The sequence below is a fragment of the Gymnoscopelus braueri genome (assembly GCF_963280865.1).
Source record: "Gymnoscopelus braueri genome assembly, chromosome: 24".
NCBI classification, from domain to species: Eukaryota; Metazoa; Chordata; class Actinopteri; order Myctophiformes; family Myctophidae; genus Gymnoscopelus; species Gymnoscopelus braueri.
The window spans coordinates 22,587,133-22,610,405 of record NC_137626.1 but is presented as its reverse complement, the minus strand read 5'-3'; the positions used below and the strand labels follow the sequence as shown (position 1 = coordinate 22,610,405).

General features: G+C 42.0%; 1 protein-coding gene across 4 annotated transcripts in view; it reads left to right on the top strand.

The window, feature by feature from the left end:
• Positions 1-23,273, top strand: part of LOC308080913 (guanine nucleotide exchange factor DBS-like) — a 100,141-nt gene that overhangs the window by 61,060 nt on the left and 15,808 nt on the right. For all 4 annotated transcript variants that reach the window (XM_080423011.1, XM_080423010.1, XM_080423013.1 and 1 more), the window contains exons 5-19: positions 8,160-8,273; positions 9,239-9,355; positions 10,144-10,293; positions 14,064-14,188; positions 15,591-15,705; positions 15,877-15,996; positions 18,086-18,277; positions 18,451-18,642; positions 19,142-19,295; positions 20,261-20,322; positions 20,489-20,568; positions 21,101-21,167; positions 21,559-21,674; positions 22,294-22,363; positions 22,851-22,943. In XM_080423011.1, the coding sequence (XP_080279137.1) occupies positions 8,160-8,273; positions 9,239-9,355; positions 10,144-10,293; positions 14,064-14,188; positions 15,591-15,705; positions 15,877-15,996; positions 18,086-18,277; positions 18,451-18,642; positions 19,142-19,295; positions 20,261-20,322; positions 20,489-20,568; positions 21,101-21,167; positions 21,559-21,674; positions 22,294-22,363; positions 22,851-22,943 (1,767 nt within the window). The remainder of the gene's footprint in view (positions 1-8,159; positions 8,274-9,238; positions 9,356-10,143; positions 10,294-14,063; positions 14,189-15,590; positions 15,706-15,876; positions 15,997-18,085; positions 18,278-18,450; positions 18,643-19,141; positions 19,296-20,260; positions 20,323-20,488; positions 20,569-21,100; positions 21,168-21,558; positions 21,675-22,293; positions 22,364-22,850; positions 22,944-23,273) is intronic.

Here is a 23,273-nt window from a genome sequence, read left to right as displayed (position 1 = left end):
GTACATGTACAGTATACTCTACGCACTTTTTTTTCAGTTTTAAAATTATTTGATTTTCGAGTTCTGTTTTATGCAGGATATGTTTTTTTGGATACAGATAACTTGTTCTGATTTACCTTCATTTTGTGCTTTATAACCTTATTTCATAATTTTACGGTGATCAAAGTTAATTGCATATAGATGAATAAAATCATCTGGAAAAACAATCCAACAGATTAATTAGGCCCAAACCTCTAGTAATATAATCGTGCATAACTTGCACACCTCCCCCACCACACCTCACCCTACACACCCCAACCAGTCATAATGGGCTGTTCCAGTTCTTTTGTGTTGTTCCCGACCAGTTGGTGTCCTTGAAGTGCAGGCTGATGATTTGTTGATCTGGAGAGAGAACCGAGTCATTAAAATGGTTGCAATCTTTCTTTTATACCAGATGGTTTTCCTTTTGTTGTTAAAGGTCATATTTTCTATTTGGGTGGTTTGATCAATGTGAAGGTGTGAGAGAAGGGAATGAGAAAATGAGAGCGAGTGACACAGAAGGGAGAGATTCCTTCCTTCTTTCTCCTCTCTCCCCTGTATAAATGACTAAAACGACTCTAATAAAAATGTATGTATATTTATAAACCAGTGCATTGTTGCAGGTGTGTGTGTCGCATGCATGTGTGAACCAGTGTAAATTGTGTTCTGGGATACCCATGGTTAAATCAGGCAGCATCATTAGTCTTTCCTCCAGGCATAGGGAGCAGGTGGTGAGAAAAGAATGAGTGTGTTTATGTGCGTGCGTGTGTGCGTGCGCACGCACGTGCTCTTCCCCTTCAGTCCCAGTTTATCTCCCCAGTGTCCTGGGGGCGTGTGCTGGCTGGGTCCACCAGCACCATGTGCTGTGTCCCTGCTGATGAGTGAAGGTCACTCATCTTCCCGTACAACGCTCCTCTCGTCATGGTCACTCAAGGTCATTGGATAGCATTTCCAATGATGATCTCTTTTTCTCTCATAACGGAGTGCCGTTTTACCTTTGTATAGTGTGTGCCATACTGTACCACATACTCTATTATACTGCAAATTCCTAATTCCAGGTTTTATGTTGTAGTTTTTTCCCCCTAGCAGTGCTGCTTGGGACATTTTGTTTTATGCCCCTAAGTTTGTGTTTTGGGCCCCGTTTTGTTGCACAGTGCAAGGTTGCACTGCTGCATATTTGTGAAGCTGAATGAGTGGAGAGCTGAACAGACAGTCTGGTCCTCCTCTGTTTGTATTCCACCTGGATGAAGACGGGGCAGTGTGACATCTATGCTGCTTGCAGTGCAGTGTGATGTCTCACATGGAGCACGATGGAGGCCGGTGCTGCATGCAATGCAGTGTGACTTGACGTGGATCAGTGCTGCATGCAGTGTAAAAATTTGATGTGGATCAGTGCTGCATGCAATGTAGTGATATGTGGATCAGTGATGCATGCAGTGCAGTGAGATGTGGACCAGTGCTGCATGCAGTTCTGTCAGGACAACTCATGAATGGATAAAGGACAACTCATGAATGGATAAAGGACAACTCATGAATGGATCAAATATTTTTATTGAATATAAAATGAGCAATATATTTCTTTTGGTTTGGCGATGAATTGGATCTGCTTTTAGGTACTCTGAGAAAGCACATTACATTTCCCTACCAATAGGGACTTCGTCATTTAAAAGCAGCAGCAGCAAGCATCAGCAGCACAGCATTAAAAGGCCTATTCATACTCGACGTAAGACCCTTAAGTAAGCATAAGGAACGGAGGGGGAGACCAAAAAGGGGAGGGGGGATGGGGGGTTTGTCCGTCGATTATGTCTACCGTCAGGTTGAGCTCTGAGCTCAACCTGACGTACCTGACGTACGTTCACTGCTTCCCTCTGGAGGATGAATAGCCTCTTGGCCCTAATCACGCATAAGAAACGTGTCAAACTATGAATGCACTGACGTAAAGAACGTACTAGTTCCTCACCCCCGACGTACGTCAATCTCCATCTCCGTCTAGTACTGTATGTACGCCACTTAGGCAGCACCTACTTCCCCATTTACAGTAAATAGAGACACACGGCCGACTACAAATTCACGCCCACTATTGAGACAGCGCAGCCACTCGAAGTACGGGTGAACGATGTACTGCAGCTGTCAATGCAATCCATATGAGAGGATATGAGAGTTAGCCTACTTTTGAAATAATCCTACATGAACTGGAGACGATATAGATTTGAATAAAAATATGTTTCTAAATGTATGGAGTGTCTTTGTCAACATATCATCTTGTTTTCTCAATAATTGATGTGTTTTACGTTTAATTTGCCACTTGAATGGGTTACCATAATGTTAGCACAGCAGAGGGGAGACGGCAGACAGACAAGTAGTTGCATTTCAGTGACACCACTGTCTTTACGAGCGCCGAGCGCCGACTTTGAAGAGTGGAATTCTCATCAACCAGTGAAATTACGGTATTTTACGATACCTCTCATATGGATTGCATTGACAGCTGCAGTACATCGTTCTCTCGTACCTCGAGTGACTGCGCTGTCTTAAAAGTGGGCGTGAATTTGTAGGCGGCCGTGTGTCTCTATGGGGTGCTCTAGGGTGCTCTATTATGAAGTGAGTATGTGATTGGTTAAGAATAGACGATTGGAGCTGAGACGGACTATTGGTCGGCCAGTAGCAACTGCACTGAGTTCCCTGACAGAACTTGCTCTGTGCATGTCTGTTCCAAGTGGGACGCTCATTGCAGTGATATGTGGATCAGTGCTGCATGCAGTGCAGTGTGATGTGGATCAGTGCTTCTTACAGTGATATGTGGATCAGTGCTGCATGCAGTGCAGTGTGATGTGGATCAGTGCTTCATACAGTGATATGTGGATCAGTGCTGCATGCAGTGCAGTGTGATGTGGATCAGTGCTTCTTACAGTGATATGTGGATCAGTGCTGCATGCAGTGCAGTGTGATGTGGATCAGTTCTTCATACAGTGATATGTGGATCAGTGCTGCGTGCAGTGCAGTGTGATGTGGATCATCAGTGCTGCGTGCAGTGATATGTGTGGATCAGTGCTGTGTGCAGTAATATGTGGATCAGTGCTCCATGCAGTGCAGTGATATGTGGATCAGTGCTGCATGCAGTGCAGTGATATGTGTGGATCAGTGCTGTGTGCAGTAATGTGGATCAGTGCTCCATGCAGTGCAGTAATATGTGGATCAGTGCTCCATGCAGTGCAGTGATATGTGGATCAGTGCTGCATGCAGTGCAGTGCACTGAGTGCAGTGATATGTGGATCAGTGGTGACGTGGATGACACAGCAGCTCTGGTGCAATGTTTCAGACTGTTACAGTAAAACCGCTCATTAGAAAGATTGTACTCAGACGGAGGTATAAACTATCAAGAATATTTGTATTGTGTTAAAATCATGATTACATTTCTTTTGTTCGTTTTTAGTTGTTCTTTTTACATTTTGAGTACCAATTTGAGTAACCTTTTTTCTCACATTTCTTTGCCAATTAATCCTCCCCACACATTTCTGTGTTTTGCCACTGTATTGTACCCTACTGGTTCACCTGCTAGTGAGGAGCCCCCACCAGGTGGACGTAGTGCCACCATCCAAGTCCTCCCATTCAACACCCACACTGTCATGTAAAACAACCTGGTCTCTCGGTTCAACCTCAGCTGAGCACACACGCGCGTGATTACAGTGCATGTGTGGGCGGGACTGATACACTTCATGTGGCCAGGCTATGTCGTCAGTCATCTATTCTACAGTGTGACATATCTATGACGTATGACTCCATATTTGGGAAAGGTTGCAGCCAGATCCAACCCCATTGATATGCATTATGAAATTTAAGGTAAATATTTTAAAATAAATTATAAAACATGTGAAAAAATGTGAGTCGGTAGAAATTGGCAAGATTAGCCCCAGATAGACAGGCTCACAGATCCCACAGTGCCACACAAAACATTATTGTGTTTAATCATTATGTTATAGATGGTTATGTTTATGTGTAAGGTTAAAAATGGTTGTGTTTAGGCATTAGGTTAGAGATTGTTAAGAGAGGCAGTTAGCAACTAATATTGCAAGACCTCACTCATGGATTTGGAGCTCATATAAATTGCGTACCCCTTCAGAAGCCATGACCTTTTACTTTTTCCCTCTTTTTTTAATAGCTGGAGGAGGGGAGTGAACAGCCTCTCAACATGTGCTATGGGCTGATCCTGGTATAATAATATAGTGGCTATCCCAACTCCCCAGGGGACCATGTACCGTAGTAGATATCTACCCCTCCCTCCCCCTCACATCTCTCACCTCCTTCCTCTGTCCTCCTTCTCCGTATCACTCCTCTGCTCCCTCACAATCCTCTCTAAAAATATAAGATACTTTGATCAGCGGAAAATTATATTCTGACACCTTATCATTTATTTATTGCGTTTGTGCGTGACTGCGTCATGGGACTGAGCAGCATGTGTGTGTATTGTCATGCAAATGTATGTAATGCATGAAGTGGAGACCTCTCTGGTTTTATCTCCTTTGGTTTCCAGGCATCAGAATATTCATCCTGAATCCTCTTGATTTGTTCTTTAAAAAACACTTGAGGTTATTTCTGATGAGGTCATTGGTTGATTAAAGATTTGCTTGATGAAACAAACCAATATATAATTATATAATTCAGGTAATATTATAAGCTGCTAGGGTTGTATTTGTGATGTACCTTCTTTTTTTTCTTTTTTTTTAAATCCACAGATGAAGACCATGCTAATCCTTAAATGAACTGTGTATATTAGAATAGACTTCTAAATGATTGCAGAGAAACTTGATATATTATGCTACTCATTCTATTCAGGCTGTTTATCAGACCTACATGTTTTAATAAGAAGCAATGCGTCTGCATGATGGCCAGCGAAATTCATATTTCACAGAAATAAGTCATTTTCCAGCTGTAGGAGTCTCCAGTGGCAGGGATTGGAAACCAGTGAACCAGGATATTGTGTTAGTGCTCCAGGTTAGCTGAGAATACATGACATATGTAGCAACTGGTTATTAAAGGAGTAGTTCACCCAAAAAATTACTTATTTTCTATCAATTACACACCCCATGAAGCCTTGAATTCATGGAGATTATTTAGTTTTTGTCTCATTCCTAAGCCAATAATTTGATGACCAGCGGCAATGGAGACTCTTTGAGTCTGCTACCGGAGACTCAATCAAATTATTAGCTTAGGAATGCGACAAAAACTAAAACATCTCTGTGAATTCAAGGCTTCATGGGTTGTGTAATTGATGGAAACAAGTCATTTATTGGGTGAACTACCCCTTTAAACTATTATCATTACTTGAAAGAAAGGCCGGTGAATTTATGCACTATTGCAATGTCTCTTAACTCTTTCAGTGCCATTCTTGTTTATGGAAGTTTGGTTCCGAGTGCCACAGCCAAAATTCATTGTAAAAAAAAAGTGCTCAGGAGCCGAGATACAGCCTTTTTCAGTAAGAAGTTAAACACGAAGTGAATGGAGCAGCAAATCTTCAAATCATCATATCTTGGGTTCTGAACCTTTTTTTTTCAAGAAAAAAAATAAAAATAAAAATAAATGTCATGACGTCTTAGACGTCATGTGGTGCTCAGGGCGCTCAGGGCCATGACGTCTTAGACGTCATGTGGCACTGAATGAGTTAATGAGTGGGTCAGGACTCAAAGAGCAATTTTAATGTTGGTGTAATATTCTGGATCCTGACTTCATGGTCAATAGAAAATGTAGGTCCCTGTGTGAAAAGCGTCTGCAACCCACAATGCATGCTGTTCACGTGCACAAGCAGCATGTCTCAATGCTGTGACCTAACACCTGGACAGACAGAGGGCTTGCATTGTGTGTTTGTTAATGCTTTATTTGTTAGATAGACTGTAGAGATACTGGGAACCAAGGACAGAGATATGCGAGACAATCCCGGCAATCGGATTCAAACTCAGGTCCTCGTTGCTCACAAGGAGCTCATGGTCTGTGCAGTGTGCACTAACTGGCTTATAGCCACCAGGCAGGCACCCCAGAGCACTGGTATTTATGACTAATAACGTGATACAGGATGCTGCATTGGCCTGCAGAGGCACAAAACATACTGATACATGAGTGGTCCACTATATCTCCCTCTCTCTCTCTCTCGCTCGCTCACTCACTCACTCGCTCACTCGCTCGCTCAATTGCTCCCTCTCTCGCACCTGCTGTGTTTCTCTGCATCACTCTGTCTTGCAGCGTCTCTCTCGCCTTCACTCTCTCTCGCGCGTGCTCTCGTTCTCTCTCGCCCCCCAAGGCGCGTGGTCTCCATGGCAACCCCAGGCAGGCATTTATGATGGTCTATGGCTAAGTGCTATAGCTTCTGGCTGTGTGTGTCTGTTCGCGTGCGTACGTACACCTCTATGTGGAAGTCAATAAGCAAGTGATTGAATGATGACCGTGTATGTCTCGAGGTCTATAGACAGAATTATATGGCTGTTTTAGTCACATCGACCACCGTGTTCCTCATGAGCATATATCGCTTATTATGGGATGTTCAGTGTGATTGTAGTACAATATTAGCTTAGCTATCCATAGCGGCAGTAGCAGGTAATTGGAATACATGGCATACATCTACAGATCGCTGAAGATACTGTAAGCACATTGCAGGTCAGGACTGCCGTATTTGGTCAATGCATCTCCATATTTAATCTTTTTATGTTTTGTTTTTTTCATCATAGATTAATGCCCTGTTTTATACTCCGACTCCCTATCCCGACTACCTTTGCTGCGTGTCACCCCTTCATCTCTCTCCCCATTTCCTGTCAGTCTACTGTTCCTATCAATAAAGGCAGAAGAAAAGCGTTCACAACCCACCCATCTGACCACTGAAAGTGTATTTATGAAAAATACAGTATATTATTCACCCAAATTGCCGTATTTATGAAAAACAGAATGAGGTATAAACTGGACAGGAGATATATTTGGTCCAACCCAAAATATAGTAATTATGATGTGTGTGGGCGTGGGACTCTGGACAGATTTATTTATGAAAAACATAAGTGTGTGGGACATTTAGTCTAGACAATACACCTGTTTGTTGAATCATATCAGATTGCCAGTGTAGTGGTTCTGTAGTGCGTGAAATCGGTCTAATGCATTGGTTATCAAATTATTTGAATTAATCAAATGGCCAATAACATATCACTTATTTATTTGAATGGCTTCATTTGGACTTGTCATGTCCCTTGCTGTATGTGTTTTCATTTTATGTTGGATTAAAAAAAGAAATCTCTGCTTGGTTTTTCCCAGTCTTTATGTATGACAGCATTAGAATTTCATGGTCTTGTCACACTGACAAGATAGCCTTGAGCTCTTTGTGTGTGTGTGTGTGTGTGTGTGTGTGTCCGTGTGTCCGCGTGCGCAGACAATCATCTGTGTGTGACTGTCACTGTTTTATCGATTGATGCTCGCTAACAGGGTGGAGCGATTCACCCAGCATCCTCTAAACAGCCAGAACCAATTGAATCTCATGGATGAATGGCCTCTCTTCTTTCTTTGCTAGCTGGAGAAACGCTGAAGTTTTACAGCACATTCATTTTACCAGTTCTCCGCTGGACACATTCTAAGAAGGCTCCATCTACATGCTTACCCAAAGCCTGATTTATACTTAGTTGCACAGCGTTGTCGCGCATTGGAAATAGCCGATTGCGTCGCGTCATGATACGTTGTGTGCTTGTAGATCGTACACACGTATAAATCAAGCATAAGCCTAGATCTTTTCAGTGTTGAAATGGGTGGCAGTGCAGCTTAGAGTGCATAATCCCCCCCCCCCAACACACACAAACACACACTGCAGCTGTGTATTCTGTCAGTGTCCTTGAGCAAGAACCCTACATGCTAAAGTCATCCTGGATAAAGGCGAGAGCCACCGTAATATAAGGTTTCTCCACTCTGCTCCAGCTGAAGATGTCTAACTAGCCTTATGTGCTTCCACACGTGGCAGAAATATTGAATTAAGTCATATTCCTCACATATATTGTATGAAATGTTTGATTACAGTGGTTGTTTCAGTTCCTTATAAGTATTTTAGTTGTAGCTGATGTTCGGGGGGATGCGTCCACGCTGCTCATAACGGTTTCTTTCCCTTCTCCCTCTGTCTTTCTCAGGGCTCGTTTCCAGGGAACTTACACTTGGTTCTGGTGTTGCGCCCCTCCACCTTGTTCCAGAGGACACTCTCAGACTTTCTCTTCAAGTTCAACAAGGATGATTTCAAGATGAAGGTGACTGTAGCTCTTTCACAAAAAGGCCTTTTATTTTGATGGCGGTAAACATGAACCACTTCAGCCCTATTTTGTACTAGCACTATCAAAATAACACTCTGCCTATAGCCTATACAGTAGATACCTCTCGCAGCCTCTCGTTTTTGAGTTCCATCAAGATATTGAATCTCCCATTAGTGTTGAGATTCCCTGGTATTCTGAGCCGAATGAGGCTTTGTCAGCAGTATTCCGGATAATGTGTCAAATTTGATTAATGACAGACATTTTTAACCGGTAAACAAATAATACCTTTTTTACTAGTGAGTTGAATGCCAGCTGCGGTATGCATTTTGTCTATATTGCATGTCCAAAATAGGGATGCCAGGTTGAAAGTGGTTGATGTCTATCAGCAGCATAATTGATGAGTTTGCAAATTTGACACACAACAAGGGAGCCGGTACAGCTGACGCTAACAGACTGAAAAAGGGGGCCTAATGAAGCGGGGCAGCCCCTCCACAAGAAAACTCGATTTTTTTTGCATGTTATAAATATTTATTATTTGCGACAGAATACTTGTTTACTGGTTGAATATGGCTGTCACACTTGCACATTGTCAGTGGAATATTGCTGACACAGTCACATCAGGAACGCCACAGCGAAAGTTTTGGCTCAGAATACTTCTCAGAGCTAATGGAAGATTTCATTAATATCTATATGGAACTCAAAAACGGTATAGGCCTAGCGTACCAGCTTACTACCCTCAAAATAGAGGTGTGTGTGTGTGTGTGTGTGTGTGTGTGTGTGTGTGTACTTTCTTCCCCTACCTAATGCATGTGTGTTCATACTGTATTTATATATTATGTTTTATTCATTTGAGAATGACAAATGGTATGTTTAGTACTTTTAGACTATAACTGGTGACTGTCTTACAATCATAATCTAAAACTGTGTGTGTGTGTGTGTGTGTGTGTGTGTGTGTGGGGCAGGTGGTGATGCTGAGTTCGGTAACTGAGCTCCATGCTTACATCAACCCCACACAGCTGACCACAGAGCTTGGAGGAACACAGGAATACTGCCATGACACCTGGATCTCCCATCGAACTGTAAGAGCGAGCGAGCGTGTGCACACACACACACACACACACACACACACTTAAACACATTTCCTCTGATGTTAACCACTTGAACCCTAGCATCCCTATTTCTGGGGGAACATTTTCAGAAAATAGCCAATCTACAAGCTCACAGTGCAGCACGTTGCGACACATTGGGAGCTTGTAGATCAGCCATTTTCGGCAAAGATATTTAGTGTAGACCATGTGAATATGGTCAACTAAGTATAGGGCCCATGGTACGATCAACTTTTCCAGGGGGTTCTGCTTCTTACTGGACAGTTCATGGCTTGAACCATGTGCAAAACAAAGTGAAACCGGCCCCGATCACATCATAACACTGTGCACATATCTAGGCTTACGAAAGCCTGAGTCATACTTAGTTGTGTGTGGGCGTCATGCACAGCTTGTAGATCTGCTATTTTCAGTGCAGATCTACAGTCAAGTATACATGATGCACTAACAAGCTTGCAATATAATGTATTTGTATTATGTCAATACAAACATGCTGTAATTGTAGAATTGGGTCTTATAAATCCATGAGGGCTGGGCACTTTGTGTGCAGGACACGAAAATAAAATAATCAATCAATCAATCAATCATGCACCCAAATAGATATACACAACTGATTTGTGTATGTGTGAGTGTGTCCTTATTGCCTTTTCTGTACATACGTGTGTGTGTGTGTGTGTGTGTGTGTGTGCTTTCTTCTCCTACGTAATGCATGTGTGTTCATATTTATACATTCTGTTTTATTAATTTGAGGATGTGTGTTACAGGCGATCGAGGCATTTGCCCTCATGGTTAAGACCACAGCCCAGACACTGCAGGCTTTCGGCACAGAGCTGGCTGAGACGGAGCTCCCCAACGACTGCCAGGCCACCACCAGCCTACTGCACACACACACTTTGAAGAAGAACCACATGAAGGTGTGTATTTGTGTTACTATACTAGCGAGGACCATATGTCTCCCCAAGTATAATAGAAATTGAGAAATGGACATTGTGAGGACACTGGTCCTCACAAGAGAACTGGTTGTTTTATGGTAGGAAAAAAAAGGTACAAAAATAAAAACAAATTTAGTTTGAGAAATGTAAATATTTTTTTAAACGGCATTAATAAAATTGGCATCCTATAATGCTGATGTCCTCACAAGTATAGTAATACAAAGGTGACTGTGTGAGTCCCTTTTTCCTTTGTTCCTTTCTCATACATATTAGTCAAGCTTCATCACCTTTTACAGCTCAAATTAATAAAACAAGTACTGCTGTCAGATCTTACTATACCGGCATCAATACATATCATTGCCTATTCCGAAGTCATTTAAATGTTAATACACTTGCCTGAGTAATTGAGTCAGTGCCAATAGCCAATACCTATGTCACTTAGTCATCACAGTGGTCATCACAGTGATGGAAGCTCACTTAAAAAAAAAAAAGTTTTTTTTTAAGTGCATAGTCCTATTTATAGGTTATTAATGTCATGTGTCTCGCTAGCCAATCACAGTGCTGGATAGAGTCAGCCAATAGAGTCAGCCGATCACAGTACAGCTAGGGGTGTACTAATGAGCCAATCACAGTACAGCAAATGTGTACTAATGAGGTGTCCCAACCCCACTTATAGGGGCGGCTACACCGCCCAAAAAGTATAACCTAGTAATTCATGAGGGCTTAAAGGGATATTTCACTTAAATTTCGGTCATTTTATCGTCTACTGAGGCTTTTATGAGCCCCCCAGACTGTTTTTAAGTTGCTTGATTCAGTATTTAGATATTTGTCTCCGCCAGAGGTGGAGAGTATGTTTTCGTTCTTGTCCTTCCGTGTGTCCCCCCCGTCTCAGCCAAGCTAACATTCGTCAAGCTTCGCGTGACACGTGACAATATTGTTGTCACCAATGCTCTGATTGGCTAGCGAGACGCATGATGACATAGAAACCTATAAATAGGTGACGCACTTCAATTCTTTTAAATATTTTTTGAAGTGAGCTTCCATCAGCCAAGCTAACATTGGTCAAGTGACACGTGACAATATGTAATATAAATAGGTAAGACAGGATTAATCAGGAACAGTACTGGCGGAGACCTGTGCTCCGAGGAGCACATTTTCTAGTTGATATTCATTTTATCAGACACGCCCCCTTCCTATACAAACCCATTATAACTTCAAACTCCATTTTTAACATGTTAGATTCATCGTAAACACCCGGCCTTGGTTCTGGTGACTCACCCTGCCCTCCTACGTGAGGGGGCCGTGTTTTTTGGATTACTTTTTTCATTCATTTTATTTTATTTTTGGGCGGTGAAACCGCCCCTATATGTGAGGTTTGGATATTTGTACACCAAATCCTGCGCTGTGATTGGCCAAAAATGTACCCCGCCTAACCCTGCACCGTGATTGGCCAATCACAGTCTATTCAGGACTGTGATTGGCCAGTGTCACATGACACATGTGCATAGCCCTATATAAGAAACCATAACTTTAAAAAAAACATTTTTTTTTTTTTAAAGTTATGGTTTCTTCCATCATAAAGAGTGTTTCAATAAATGTATTTATTTTTTGTACATGATTGGTTGACTCCATTCAGTATTGTGATTAGCTAGCAAGACACCGCCCACTTCACACAGGGTGTGATTTTTGGGCGGTGAAACCGCCCCTATAAGTGAGGTTTGGAAATTTGTACAATTATCTTGGGCAGTGAAACCGCCCCTATAAGTGAGGTTTCGAAATTTGTACAATTATCCTGCGCTGTGATTGGCCAATCACAATCTATTCAGGACTGTGATTGGCCAGTGTCACATGACACATGTGCATAGCCCTATATAAGAAACCATAACTTTAAAAAAACCATAAATTGGTTTTTTTAAAGTTATGGTTTCGTCCATCATAAAGAGTGTTTCAATAAATGTATTTATCTTTTGTACATGATTGGTTGACTCCATTCAGTATTGTGATTAGCTAGCAAGACACCGCCCACTTCACACAGGGTGTGATTTTTTTTATTGTATTCAATGTTTTTCATTTTCCAAAAAAAATATTAAAAATAAATGAAAAAAGTTATCGAAAAAACACGGCCCCCTCGCGTATTAGGAGGGCAGGGTGAGTCACCAGAACCAAGGACGGGTGTTTTCGATGAATCTAACATGTTAAAAATGGAGTTTGAAGTTATAATGGGTTTGTATAGGAAGGGGGCGTGTCTGATAGAATGAATATCAAATATCTAAATACTGAATCATACAACTTAAAAACGGTCTGGGGGGCTCACAAAAGCCTGAGTAGATGATAAGATGACCCAAAGTTTTTTTGAAAGTGAAATATCCCTTTTAACACATTGGGTGCCAGCATTTTTTCATAACAACTTACGTTGGGTGCCAGCATTCTCCCCATTGACTGCGCTTTGCTGTTTAAAGCTCTAGACTCCACGAGGAGCAAATCCATGTAAAAAAAAACATCCATTCATGTTGCGCGATGACCCTGGCTACAGCCTGGAACGATAACATTTCACTCGCGAGTTACAATGGGGGGGGATCGCGCATCGCGCATGACCGGTTTTCCCCACCGGAAACAGATTCGGAGATATAGGTGTTTTAAAGAAGGAAATAGACAGGAAGTGGATGGCGGCCATGTTTTTGTTTTTCCGGTGATCTATCTGGCCTATCCTTCTCAAGATCACAATGGGTACTCCCAGAGCTGCTCTAGCCCCGCCCGTGTGGAGAAAAACGAAAAAAACAAAAAGACATATTTCACGGTCTGGACCGTGTTCGGCACCGGACCGCTACTCTGCGCAAACACGGTTCAGACCGTGTTTGGCACCCGATGTGTTAAAGGGATAGTTCACCCCCAAAATGACTTTTTTTTCGATCGATTAGTCACCCCATGGAGACTTGAATTCATGGATATTTTTTAGTTTTTGTCGCATTCCTAAGCCAATAATTTGATGACCGGCAGCGGTTCAGGTAGGAGACACAAAGAGTCTCCTTTGTATCTCCTACCGGAACCACTGCCTACCGGTCTGCTGATCATCAAATTATTGGCATAGGAATGTGACAAAAACAAAAGAATATCCATAATTTAAGTCTCCATGGGGTGACTGATCGATAGAAAAAAAGTAAGACAAAAGTACAGTTTAAATACAAGGTCAACTAAAAAAGCCCATGAAAGCCTAATGGCTTGTTTCAAATGGGGTCTTTATGTACTCAATTCATAGTGATATTAAATGACAGACAGATATACACTACTATGCAGAACATCATATAAACAGTTTACAAATTGAAAAATAAGAAAACTAAACTAACTAAAATATGTACAGTAAAAAGTTCGAGAAAAATACTGGGGGGGGTTTTTTCGCGACAGCGTTGCTGTCCATGGTGCTTAAGGATGCATAAGGGTCGTCTCGTCTACAGTATAGGATCTATAGACTGTGATTATAGGGTACGTGTTGATGTCAAAGAGCGCATTGCTCCAATTAGTTTCTGAAACAGATCTCCAAATGACAATGACCCTGTCTGTATGCAGCAAAATACAATGCAGATTTGCATTTATTTACTTATTTTTAGCGGAGAGCTATTTTTAAAAGTCTGTTTGCATGTCCCCCCTAAATTATAATGAGACTGTGCCCTTCGCTCATAACCAGTGGGCTAAACATGCCCTCCCTGTTAAACAAGTTGCTCGCTTCATGAAAGAAACTTGTGTGTAATTCCCAGGAGGACTTGAAGGTGGCGCTGTCTCAGGGAGGTCGTCTGCTGGAGTGCATCAATGAACCTCTACAGACCGACCCTGAATACAACATGACTCACGATGAACTGGAGAACCTCGCTACTGTACAGAGGTATGGATCTCACATTTTTGGGAACACTTTTTCGCTACAATCTCGATATCTCTTGAGGTATTACATATCAATGTAACCCCATCTGCCCAGATAGCCATCTTCGGAAGCCCTGACGCCGACTTACCCATAACCTCTAAGCAAGCTAGTGTGATCTCATTCTGCTCTCTCATTGCCTGTCGCCAAATTCTGTTCCATTGGAAAGGTAGCAAACCACCACCAACCTCATCATGGCTACAATATGTCATGCTCTTTTTGAAACTGGAAAAAATATCAAATTTACAATCAGGGGCTCAACTAAAAAAGTTTTACTTTAATGGCAGCCACTCATTACTCACTTTAACAAATCAGACTCGATCTGACCCTGGTCCACTAGAACAACCTATCACAAGTTCCCATCTTCATTCACAAATTTCCTCTCATCCTTCTCATATATACTTTCCCTTTTATGGAGGCATTGGGGCTGGTTGTCCAACAATATGTGGGCGATCTATATTTATGTCAAACAGTTAGAGGCCAGGCCATACGGTATAGGGTAACTGAACTCCACAAAAATTCTGTTTTAGATTTTTTGCTATTTTCTTTTCTTTCTTTTTTCTTAATGTACGTTATTAGGTTGCTATTGTTTTCCTTTTTTTGTTCTTTGTTATCTGTAATATGCGTATGTGTGTAACCTATGCTGTGTTACTGTGAGTAGTATGTATGGTTCGTCATGCGAGAAAAAAACTATACAAATATTGACACCTCTTTGTAGTGCGTGCCATGTACATTGATATTTATCGGTCAATAAAATATCATTATTAAAAAAAAGAGGTATGGATAGACATTAGAAAGAGAGAGAGAGAAGTGGATAGATAGATGGATCTGCAAATGGATGGACATACTGACGTCAAACCACTCCCTGTGGGTCATGGAAGTATTTTTCCCATTCAAAATCTTCAAAAATACTTACAACACGTAATACAAGAATAGTTTTGAAGCATCAACTGACGGTGAAATTTATCGAAATTGTAAGAAAATAAAGGGCCATCTACAAATCAACAACACTTCTCAGACTTAGAAATGACCTAATGATTAAATGTCCCATTACATGTGTGGCCGCCTCCCAGCACCACTGGCACACAAAATCAGCGTCATATCGTGTTGCATTGGATTTTCAACACCCGGCGCCCCAGCCCGTAGGAGTCACTAGCATTGAGATAGACATAGTCCTCCGTACTCGGCTTCCCTCCCCCTAACACAGGCAATTGAGTCCGTACAAACACTCGGCCAAGCCGGATGCACCATGGTGGATTCAAAACCCTAGACTCCATGGTGATGGACAGGGTACTTACCCTTGTGCCACCCAAGCACCCAGTAATCTAGTAAATTAAAATGGGTTCTCAATCTCCTCTCCTATCCTCAGACTCCTAGGCCAGCTGGATGAGACAGAGACAGCATTTGATGATTTCTGGGAGCGCCATCGCACGAAGCTGGAACAGTGTCTCCAGCTCCGCCATTTTGAACGGGACTTCAGAGAGGTGAGGGGAATTGTGGGAGTTCTCCTGGGGAACAGCGAAAGAACAGCGATAACGCATGAAAATATTGTTTGTGTGTTTTGTTGCTATAGCTTATAGAAGTTAAAAGCGAAAACATGTGTTGTCTCTTTACCTTTGCATTGAGTGTGTGTGTGTGCTTGCATGTGCTCATAGGTTCGTGCCCAGCTAGACGTGGCATCGGAGAGGTTGTCGGGGTTCTCTGAGGTCAGCATAAGCCCTGCCCATGCTGAGCATGTCCTTCGAGAGCTCAGCAGCCACGAGGAGAAGGCCTACGTAAGCTACACACACTCAAGCACACACACGTGTTATATGGTTATGTTACATGTGGACACCTGCACAAATCTACATACTACACACACATGACCCCCTATCCTGTCTCTTATATTATACTGAAAAAAAGATACAGCGTAGAATTAATTTTACATACGTCATACGCAGTATGCACATTGTACATAAACGCAAGGACACACAATGGCTCAAACACACACACAAAGCTATTAAACAGATCATCCATCTCACTGACACTACTGACTTTGCAGTCTTTGTAGTCCATGCAATTCACGTGAAGATCACGTGAATGGTTTGTCTTGCAAAAGCGCACACCACACACAAATGCACACATGTTATTGCAGTGCTCTCTCTCCATTTCTCTCTCTCTGTCTGTCTCTCTCTCTCTCTCTCTCTCTCTCGGCATGTCTTTGACGTATCCTTCAAGGCATAAATGTTAATGACATAATCAATGTTATGTCCCATCCCCCACTTACTGGGATGAAAGTGCACTGTGCGTGCGTGCGTGTCGCATGGAACTGAGTTTAGGGAAGGAGGGTGTATGTGTGTCGGGCGAGACTGAATCTGCAGGCATGTGTTCTTCCCCATATTTCCCATTCCATCCAGTGGTATTAGCTAATGAACAACACTCTGGAGAGGAGAGGATGGATAGAGGAGGGGAGGGTGATTGGTTACTCAAATAAGATTCATTCAAAGATTTTTATGTCTGCTCGGATGGAGAGAGGTACTGCAATTGCAACTGTAACACCCAGGATTCGAAACCCAGGATTCGAACCCCGGTCTCCTGCGTAGGAAACCAAACATCTACCGCTCATGCAAGAGGGAATCATCCCTTGACCAGGGGAGATATTAGGCTTAGGAGTTTCAGGCAGGACTACTTGTCAACCGTTAGGGTTGAAAAGAGGGAGTGAGAGAGAGGGGAGAGAGAGAGAGGGGGGACATTCCTGAGCAGGGTCTAGTGGTTAGCAGGAATGTGGTGTAACAGAAAGGTCGCAGGTTTAATCCCTGCTGCGTCTTTGTCGAAGTGAGGGCTGATCAAACAGTCAAAGACTAAACCTTTCTTTCAAAGAACAGTTTGCATACGACATCATTAGGAGAATAAACTCCCCCGGAGGATATGCTATTGTCCCAACGATCCTGACCCTTTTACAAGCACTGCTGTTAAATCTTCAGCTGTGAGCTGATGGGCTCTGCTTTCACAGTATTATTGCAGACAATTGGAATGTCGTTTCCCGTTCATTTCCTTTTGCATTCACATTTTTGGGAACGAAGAAAAGAAAAATCACATGGGGCGAGGTCAGGTGAACACGGAGGATGCCGTATCACTTGAATGTACTATTTTACAGCCAAAAACGTAAATGGCAGTGTGTGAAGGAATGAGCTTCATTCCACAATCAAATCAAGACCTTTTTCTCAAAGTCCTAATTGGCTGTTTCATTACTGTAGATCATCGCTAGCTTCATACTTAACAGCACCACTGACAAAGCCATAACCACTTTCTTTTTTATTTTATGATCAACACTTAATGCTCAACCTGGCATCCCTGTTTTGGGCAAAAAGGCAAAACCAAATTCCCCCCCATTTAAAAAAAATCACACCCTGTGTGAAGTGGGCGGTGTCTTGCTAGCTAATCACAATACTGAATGGAGTCAACCAATCATGTAAAAATAAATACATTTATTTAAACACTCTTTATGATGGAAGAAACCATAACTTAAAAAGAAACAAATTTATGTTTTTTTTAAAGTTATGGTTTCTTATATAGGGCTATGCACATGTGTCATGTGACACTGGCCAATCACAGTCCTGAATAGACTGTGATTGGCCAATCACGGTGCAGGGTTAGGCGGGGTACATTTTTGGCCAATCACAGCGCAGGATTTGTTGTACAAATATCCAAACCTCACTTATAGGGGCGGTTTCACTGCCCAAAAATGGATAAAACGGCAGATAAATAACATATCTACAACATGCAACATGCTGTGAGGTTGTAGATCAGCTATTATACTGTAGGGCTTCACGTGGTAAAACGTTTCAATCGTCCCTCATCATAGAGTGTGTCCACCTTTTTCAGGAGGTGTTGGACCGTGCCCTGTCCTTGGCAGGGGAAGGGGACGCGCTCATAGACAACTCCCACTATGCAGAGGACTCCATCAGGCCCAAATGCTGTGAGCTGAGAGTGGTGTGTGAGGGGATCACCTCCACGCTGACAACCAAGAAGAGCCTGCTGCTCAGAGCCATGGAGCTGCACCATGCTCTGGAGAAGGTAGGGCGTGCATACGTGTGCAAAGGGAGGGAGGCAGTTTGTCTATAAGCATAGGTGTGTGTGCATTTGACCAAAATAAAGAATTCAACCCATTTATGAACACTGTTGGTGATAATAGGTAGGTATAATAAAATCGCTCTCTCGCTCTCTCTCTCGTATCTCCATCCCATCAGGCATCCAGGTGGTGTGAGGAGGGTATCTACTTGTTGGCGTGTCAGCCGGTGGACCGCTGTCAGTCTCAGGATGGAGCGGAGGCAGCACTGCAGGAGCTTGAGAAATACCTGGACACGGCCGCCCTCCACACTCTGAATGACAACAGCGCCATCTGCTGTCAGTACCAAGCAGTACTCACTCCTCAGCTCAGAGTGAGTTAGCCTACTCTGTGTGTGTCTGTGTGTCTCAGTACGCAAAATGTTATGTACCCATGGTGGACTGAAGGTCATAGACTGGGAAGTACTGTTCCTGTATTAAATGGCCAACGGGAGCCTTATTGCTGAATTAGTTGAACCCCCTTAGTTCCCTTAGTTCTCCCTTCGGTGTGTTTACATGCACATTCATTATAGTGTGATTAATAAAACATTCTGGTTATTTAAATGGTCTTGTAAACATCATTATCTGATATCCAAAATCTGATTATGATCTCATTTGGGGTAAGCAAACTCCTATTGAGATTGCTGGGTTTTATTTGATTCATTGTAAAATCTCTGTTGGATTTCGTAACATACGTAGGCCTATGCCTGAATGCGTAGCCATAAGATGTGCCAGCTTCAATTCTCTGAGCTTACGGAGAAACCAGCGTGTGATCAAAACATGTAAACCAGGGTTATTGCCATCATGTAAACACTCTCTCCCTCCGTCCCTCAGGACCAGGTGGAGAAGGTGTTTCAGAAGCAGGCTTCTGTCCAGGAGATGTTTGAGAAGAGGAGGGTCAGTCTCAAGAAGCTGGCAGCCAAACAGACCAGACCCGTTCAACCTGTAGCACCGAGACCTGAGGTCAAATCACCACAGGCCTCTCCCGGTAAGGAGGCCCGGTAACAGTGGCTTTCATCACCATAGTGGGTCAGGGGCCTCAAAGGCCGACCCACAAAATCAATTGACAGGGTTGTTGGTTGGCATGTGGTGGCTCACACCAAGAACAACTTTAAAGATGAATTGAAACATGTTATGTTGTTTTATATATTGACTTCAGGGTTGTTGAATTCAGGTCCTAATTTGAAGCCAGTTGAGAAGCTCTATTTAATCTTAAATTAAAAAAATAAACGGAGCGAAAAGAGGTGTGGATGGATAGATGGCTAGATGGATAAAAAATAAATTGGTATATCAGGGTTCAACGTGTCTTTATTGTTACATCTTGAGTAAGCTATATAAGTATATCCTTATTTTGTTCTTGTTCTTTATATTTTGTAACAGCAATGAAAAGGAATAGTAAAACGCGCCCGCACACAAACACACAAATGTGTGTGTGTGTGTGTGTGTATATATATATATATATATATATATATATATATATATATATATATATATATATAATATATAAATAAAAACTTCCCTCTCCCCTTTATAGGATGGATAAGAGCCTTGTTAATCTTGCACCCAGTCTTCAAGTCAAGTCAGCATTCTTCTGTCACGATACGGTTAGAGGAAGAGAAAGATGGTGATGAAGGAAGGGAACCAGAGGTGGCTAGAAAGATTTAAGAAAAGAAAATAGAGAAGAATCTAACCTATTGAACTAACACCTAAGATCAGAGAGATGGTCTCTCCTGGATGGTCTTAGCAAGATGATATTTTTGCTCTAATCTCGAGCACTGGGCTACTAGCGTAGCAATGTAATCAAAGGATTAATGGATGGAGGGAAGGATGGAGTGAGAGAGGGAGAGAAAGAGGGATAGTCATAAAATGCAACATGGGTGGCTGCTGCTGAGTAAATGGAAGAGAAAATGAAATGAAGTTGTATAAAATGTACTGTATTGATCTGTCCTGCAGAACAAAGGAGGAAAACAAGGACATTCTCTGAGGACAGCGTGCTGAATGGAATCTGCAAAAAGGTCAGTTGTCCATCCGCAATATACAACTTTTTGATTTACTTATGGATTTATTTTATGGACATTTGTTTTATTATGTTGTACATATATGTGATTGTGTAAATGACAAACTAAGTGATGAATACTTTCTCGTGTGTGTGTTTGTGTTTGTGTGTGTGTCCGTGTCCAGGTGGAGTCGTCCTTACACAACGGCACCACCCGACATGCTTCTCTGTCTGAAGAGGAAGACAACTTGGCGGTCCTTCGAGGGTAAGGGTTCAGAGAACTTTGGAGACGGTAGCTTCTAGGGGCGCCAGTGTCATAGCTCCACATTGCTGTCACTTTGCTCACACTGAACAGAGTCAATTAACGGATACTGTTATACCTTTCATCTCAACCTTTTTGTGATCCAGCTCAAAGTCTTCATTTCTTTGCAGTCACAAAGTAATGGAACACATCACATTTCAAAATGTTGCATTCTTCTGTGTGTGTGTGTGTGTGTGTGTGTGTGTGTGTGTGTGTGTGTGTGTGTGTGTGTGTGTGTGTGTGTGTGTGTGTGTGTGTGTGTGTGTGTGTGTGTGTGTGTGTGTGTGTGTGTGTGGTTACAGCTATGAAAATAAAGTCAGACTGAGGAAAAGCTAGACACTCTAAATGTCAACTTTGATTGTAATATATAGGAGCAATTAATCCAGTGTGCAGAATCAATTTTTCTGTCTCCACAAGTTCCTTTGTCTATCACCTGGTATTTTATCAATTGGATGTGCGTGCCTTTGTAAACTTTTAGCTTTTCTTTTTATTACAGCCATGTAATGAATGAGCTGTTGGACACAGAAAGACTTTACGTAGAAGAACTACTGTGTGTGCTGGAGGTGAGTTATCACTGCAACAATAGTCTGCTACAGACCTCTGTTTACAGCAGTTAATGTGAAAAAAAGTATACATGGCTCTGCACCATGTGGCTTGGAAAGCCGAGCCCTACAATAATAATAGATATTTTTATTTTAAGAGTATTCAATTTACTGTAGCAGAATACATGCTTCTATACACATTCAGATGGGGTCTATATTTTTCGTTTGAAATTGTCTCAAGTAAAAACATATGATGCATATGATTATTGGATGATGGATTTTTTAAAAACGCAAACGAAAAACGGAAAATTGTATCAAAGGGGGTCCTTGGCCTGGGGCATGTCAAACCTTGAAATTTTAAAGGTTGAGATTCACTGAAGTAGATAAGAAGTTATTTATCGCTGTGCTTTAGGGCTATGCAGCAGAGATGGACAACCCTGCTATGACTCACCTCATCCCCAGCACCCTGCTCAACAAGAAAGACGTCCTGTTTGGCAACATGCCAGAGATCTACCAGTTTCACAAGAGGTAAAGATACACCGTCAGTCAACCAGCTGTCAGTCTGTTAGTCAGACACCAAGATGAGCATGACCAGCTGAACATATCTTTTGCACTGATCTGAACTTTAGAGGAAGTTCAAAGACTTGGCTTGATTTTCACAGTGCAAATGTTCAAGTTCCCACTTTAAAACACAATTCCTACTTCCTAAAATCCGCATTTCTGTTTTTACTGTTAGAAGAATTTCTGTTGTGACATTACTATTAGAAGTGTGAGTGCTTAATATCTAATAAGAAGTGTGCAATAAGTTCTTACCCGCGTGAAAATCATCACTTTACTCGGCAGAGTTTATACTACAAAACCCTATTGTCAGTGGAATAGAGTGAAGCTGTGTCAATATAAAATGTTTAATATGTTTTAAGCAAACTTTAGTTCACAGTGTTTTCATTACCTGGCTTGAAGCAAATAAAATACTTAATTGTTTGACAAAAAAAGATCAAATCCACCTCAACTCCTTTTTGCGATATTTGACACATTTCGTCACATCTTGATGTCGACTTATGCGATAGGCTGTAGTAACACTCCTGTACTACATCAAGTATTGCCTGTGTCTCTCTTTTTCATTTGTTTTGTGTTTGTCTGTCTGCAGGACGTTTCTCAAGGAGCTGGAGTCATACATAGACTGTCCAGAGCTGGTGGGCCGATGCTTTTTAGAGCGGGTACACACATATTTACTGACTTAACTAACTCCCATTTCATCCATTTACAGTCTTGTCGAAAGTAGTAAGTAAGTGTTTATAAAGGGCGGTTATTTAGATTGGAATTTGGTCAGTGTACGTACAGGCAGGCTGATTTCTTGTTCATTGCGGTATATTGATTAGATTGCACCTCAGTGATCCCGAAGGACATTTGTTAGGTATAGTAGTACATAAAGGTCTGTGCAAGACAGAAGTATCAGTATACATTTCATACATCTGTCTGTCTGTTCATACATATATACATACAGTAGCTATCTTGTAGCTGTCTTTTTGTCTGCGTTTATCAGTCTATCTGTCAATCTATGTATCGATCCCTTCCTCCAGCAGCCTGTTATTGATCTACTTGCAGGTAGATGTTGGTGGAGTCTCCTGGCATACTGCCAGGACTAGCAGCTGGCATTCATTGACTGACACGTTTTGTTTCGCGTCTGTGTGTTTCTCTGTCTAGATGGGTGATCTGCAGATCTATGAAGCCTACTGTCAGAACAAACCTCGCTCAGAGAGTCTCTGGAGGCAGTGCTCTGACTGTGCCTTCTTCCAGGTCAAAATATTCACCTTTCACCCTTTAAACCACCCAGCCACGCATTTCACTCGCCTCCGGTCAAAGTTCACACTCAGTGCCTTGTAATGGTAGAAGATAATGAATGACCTTATCTATGTAAGAGGTGATTGAATCATGCCTAAAGGTGAAAAGAAACCATTTAGAACAACAGTTATACTTTTACTGCCGACAATTTTTCAGCGTAAATATTCACTCCCATTCATGTTGAAATGGTGTGGAAAGACAATCTATGACAAAGTTACAGGGTATAGGTAACTCACCCTTTTGAATGTCACTACGCCATTTATTATTTTTCCTGGAAAATAGTTA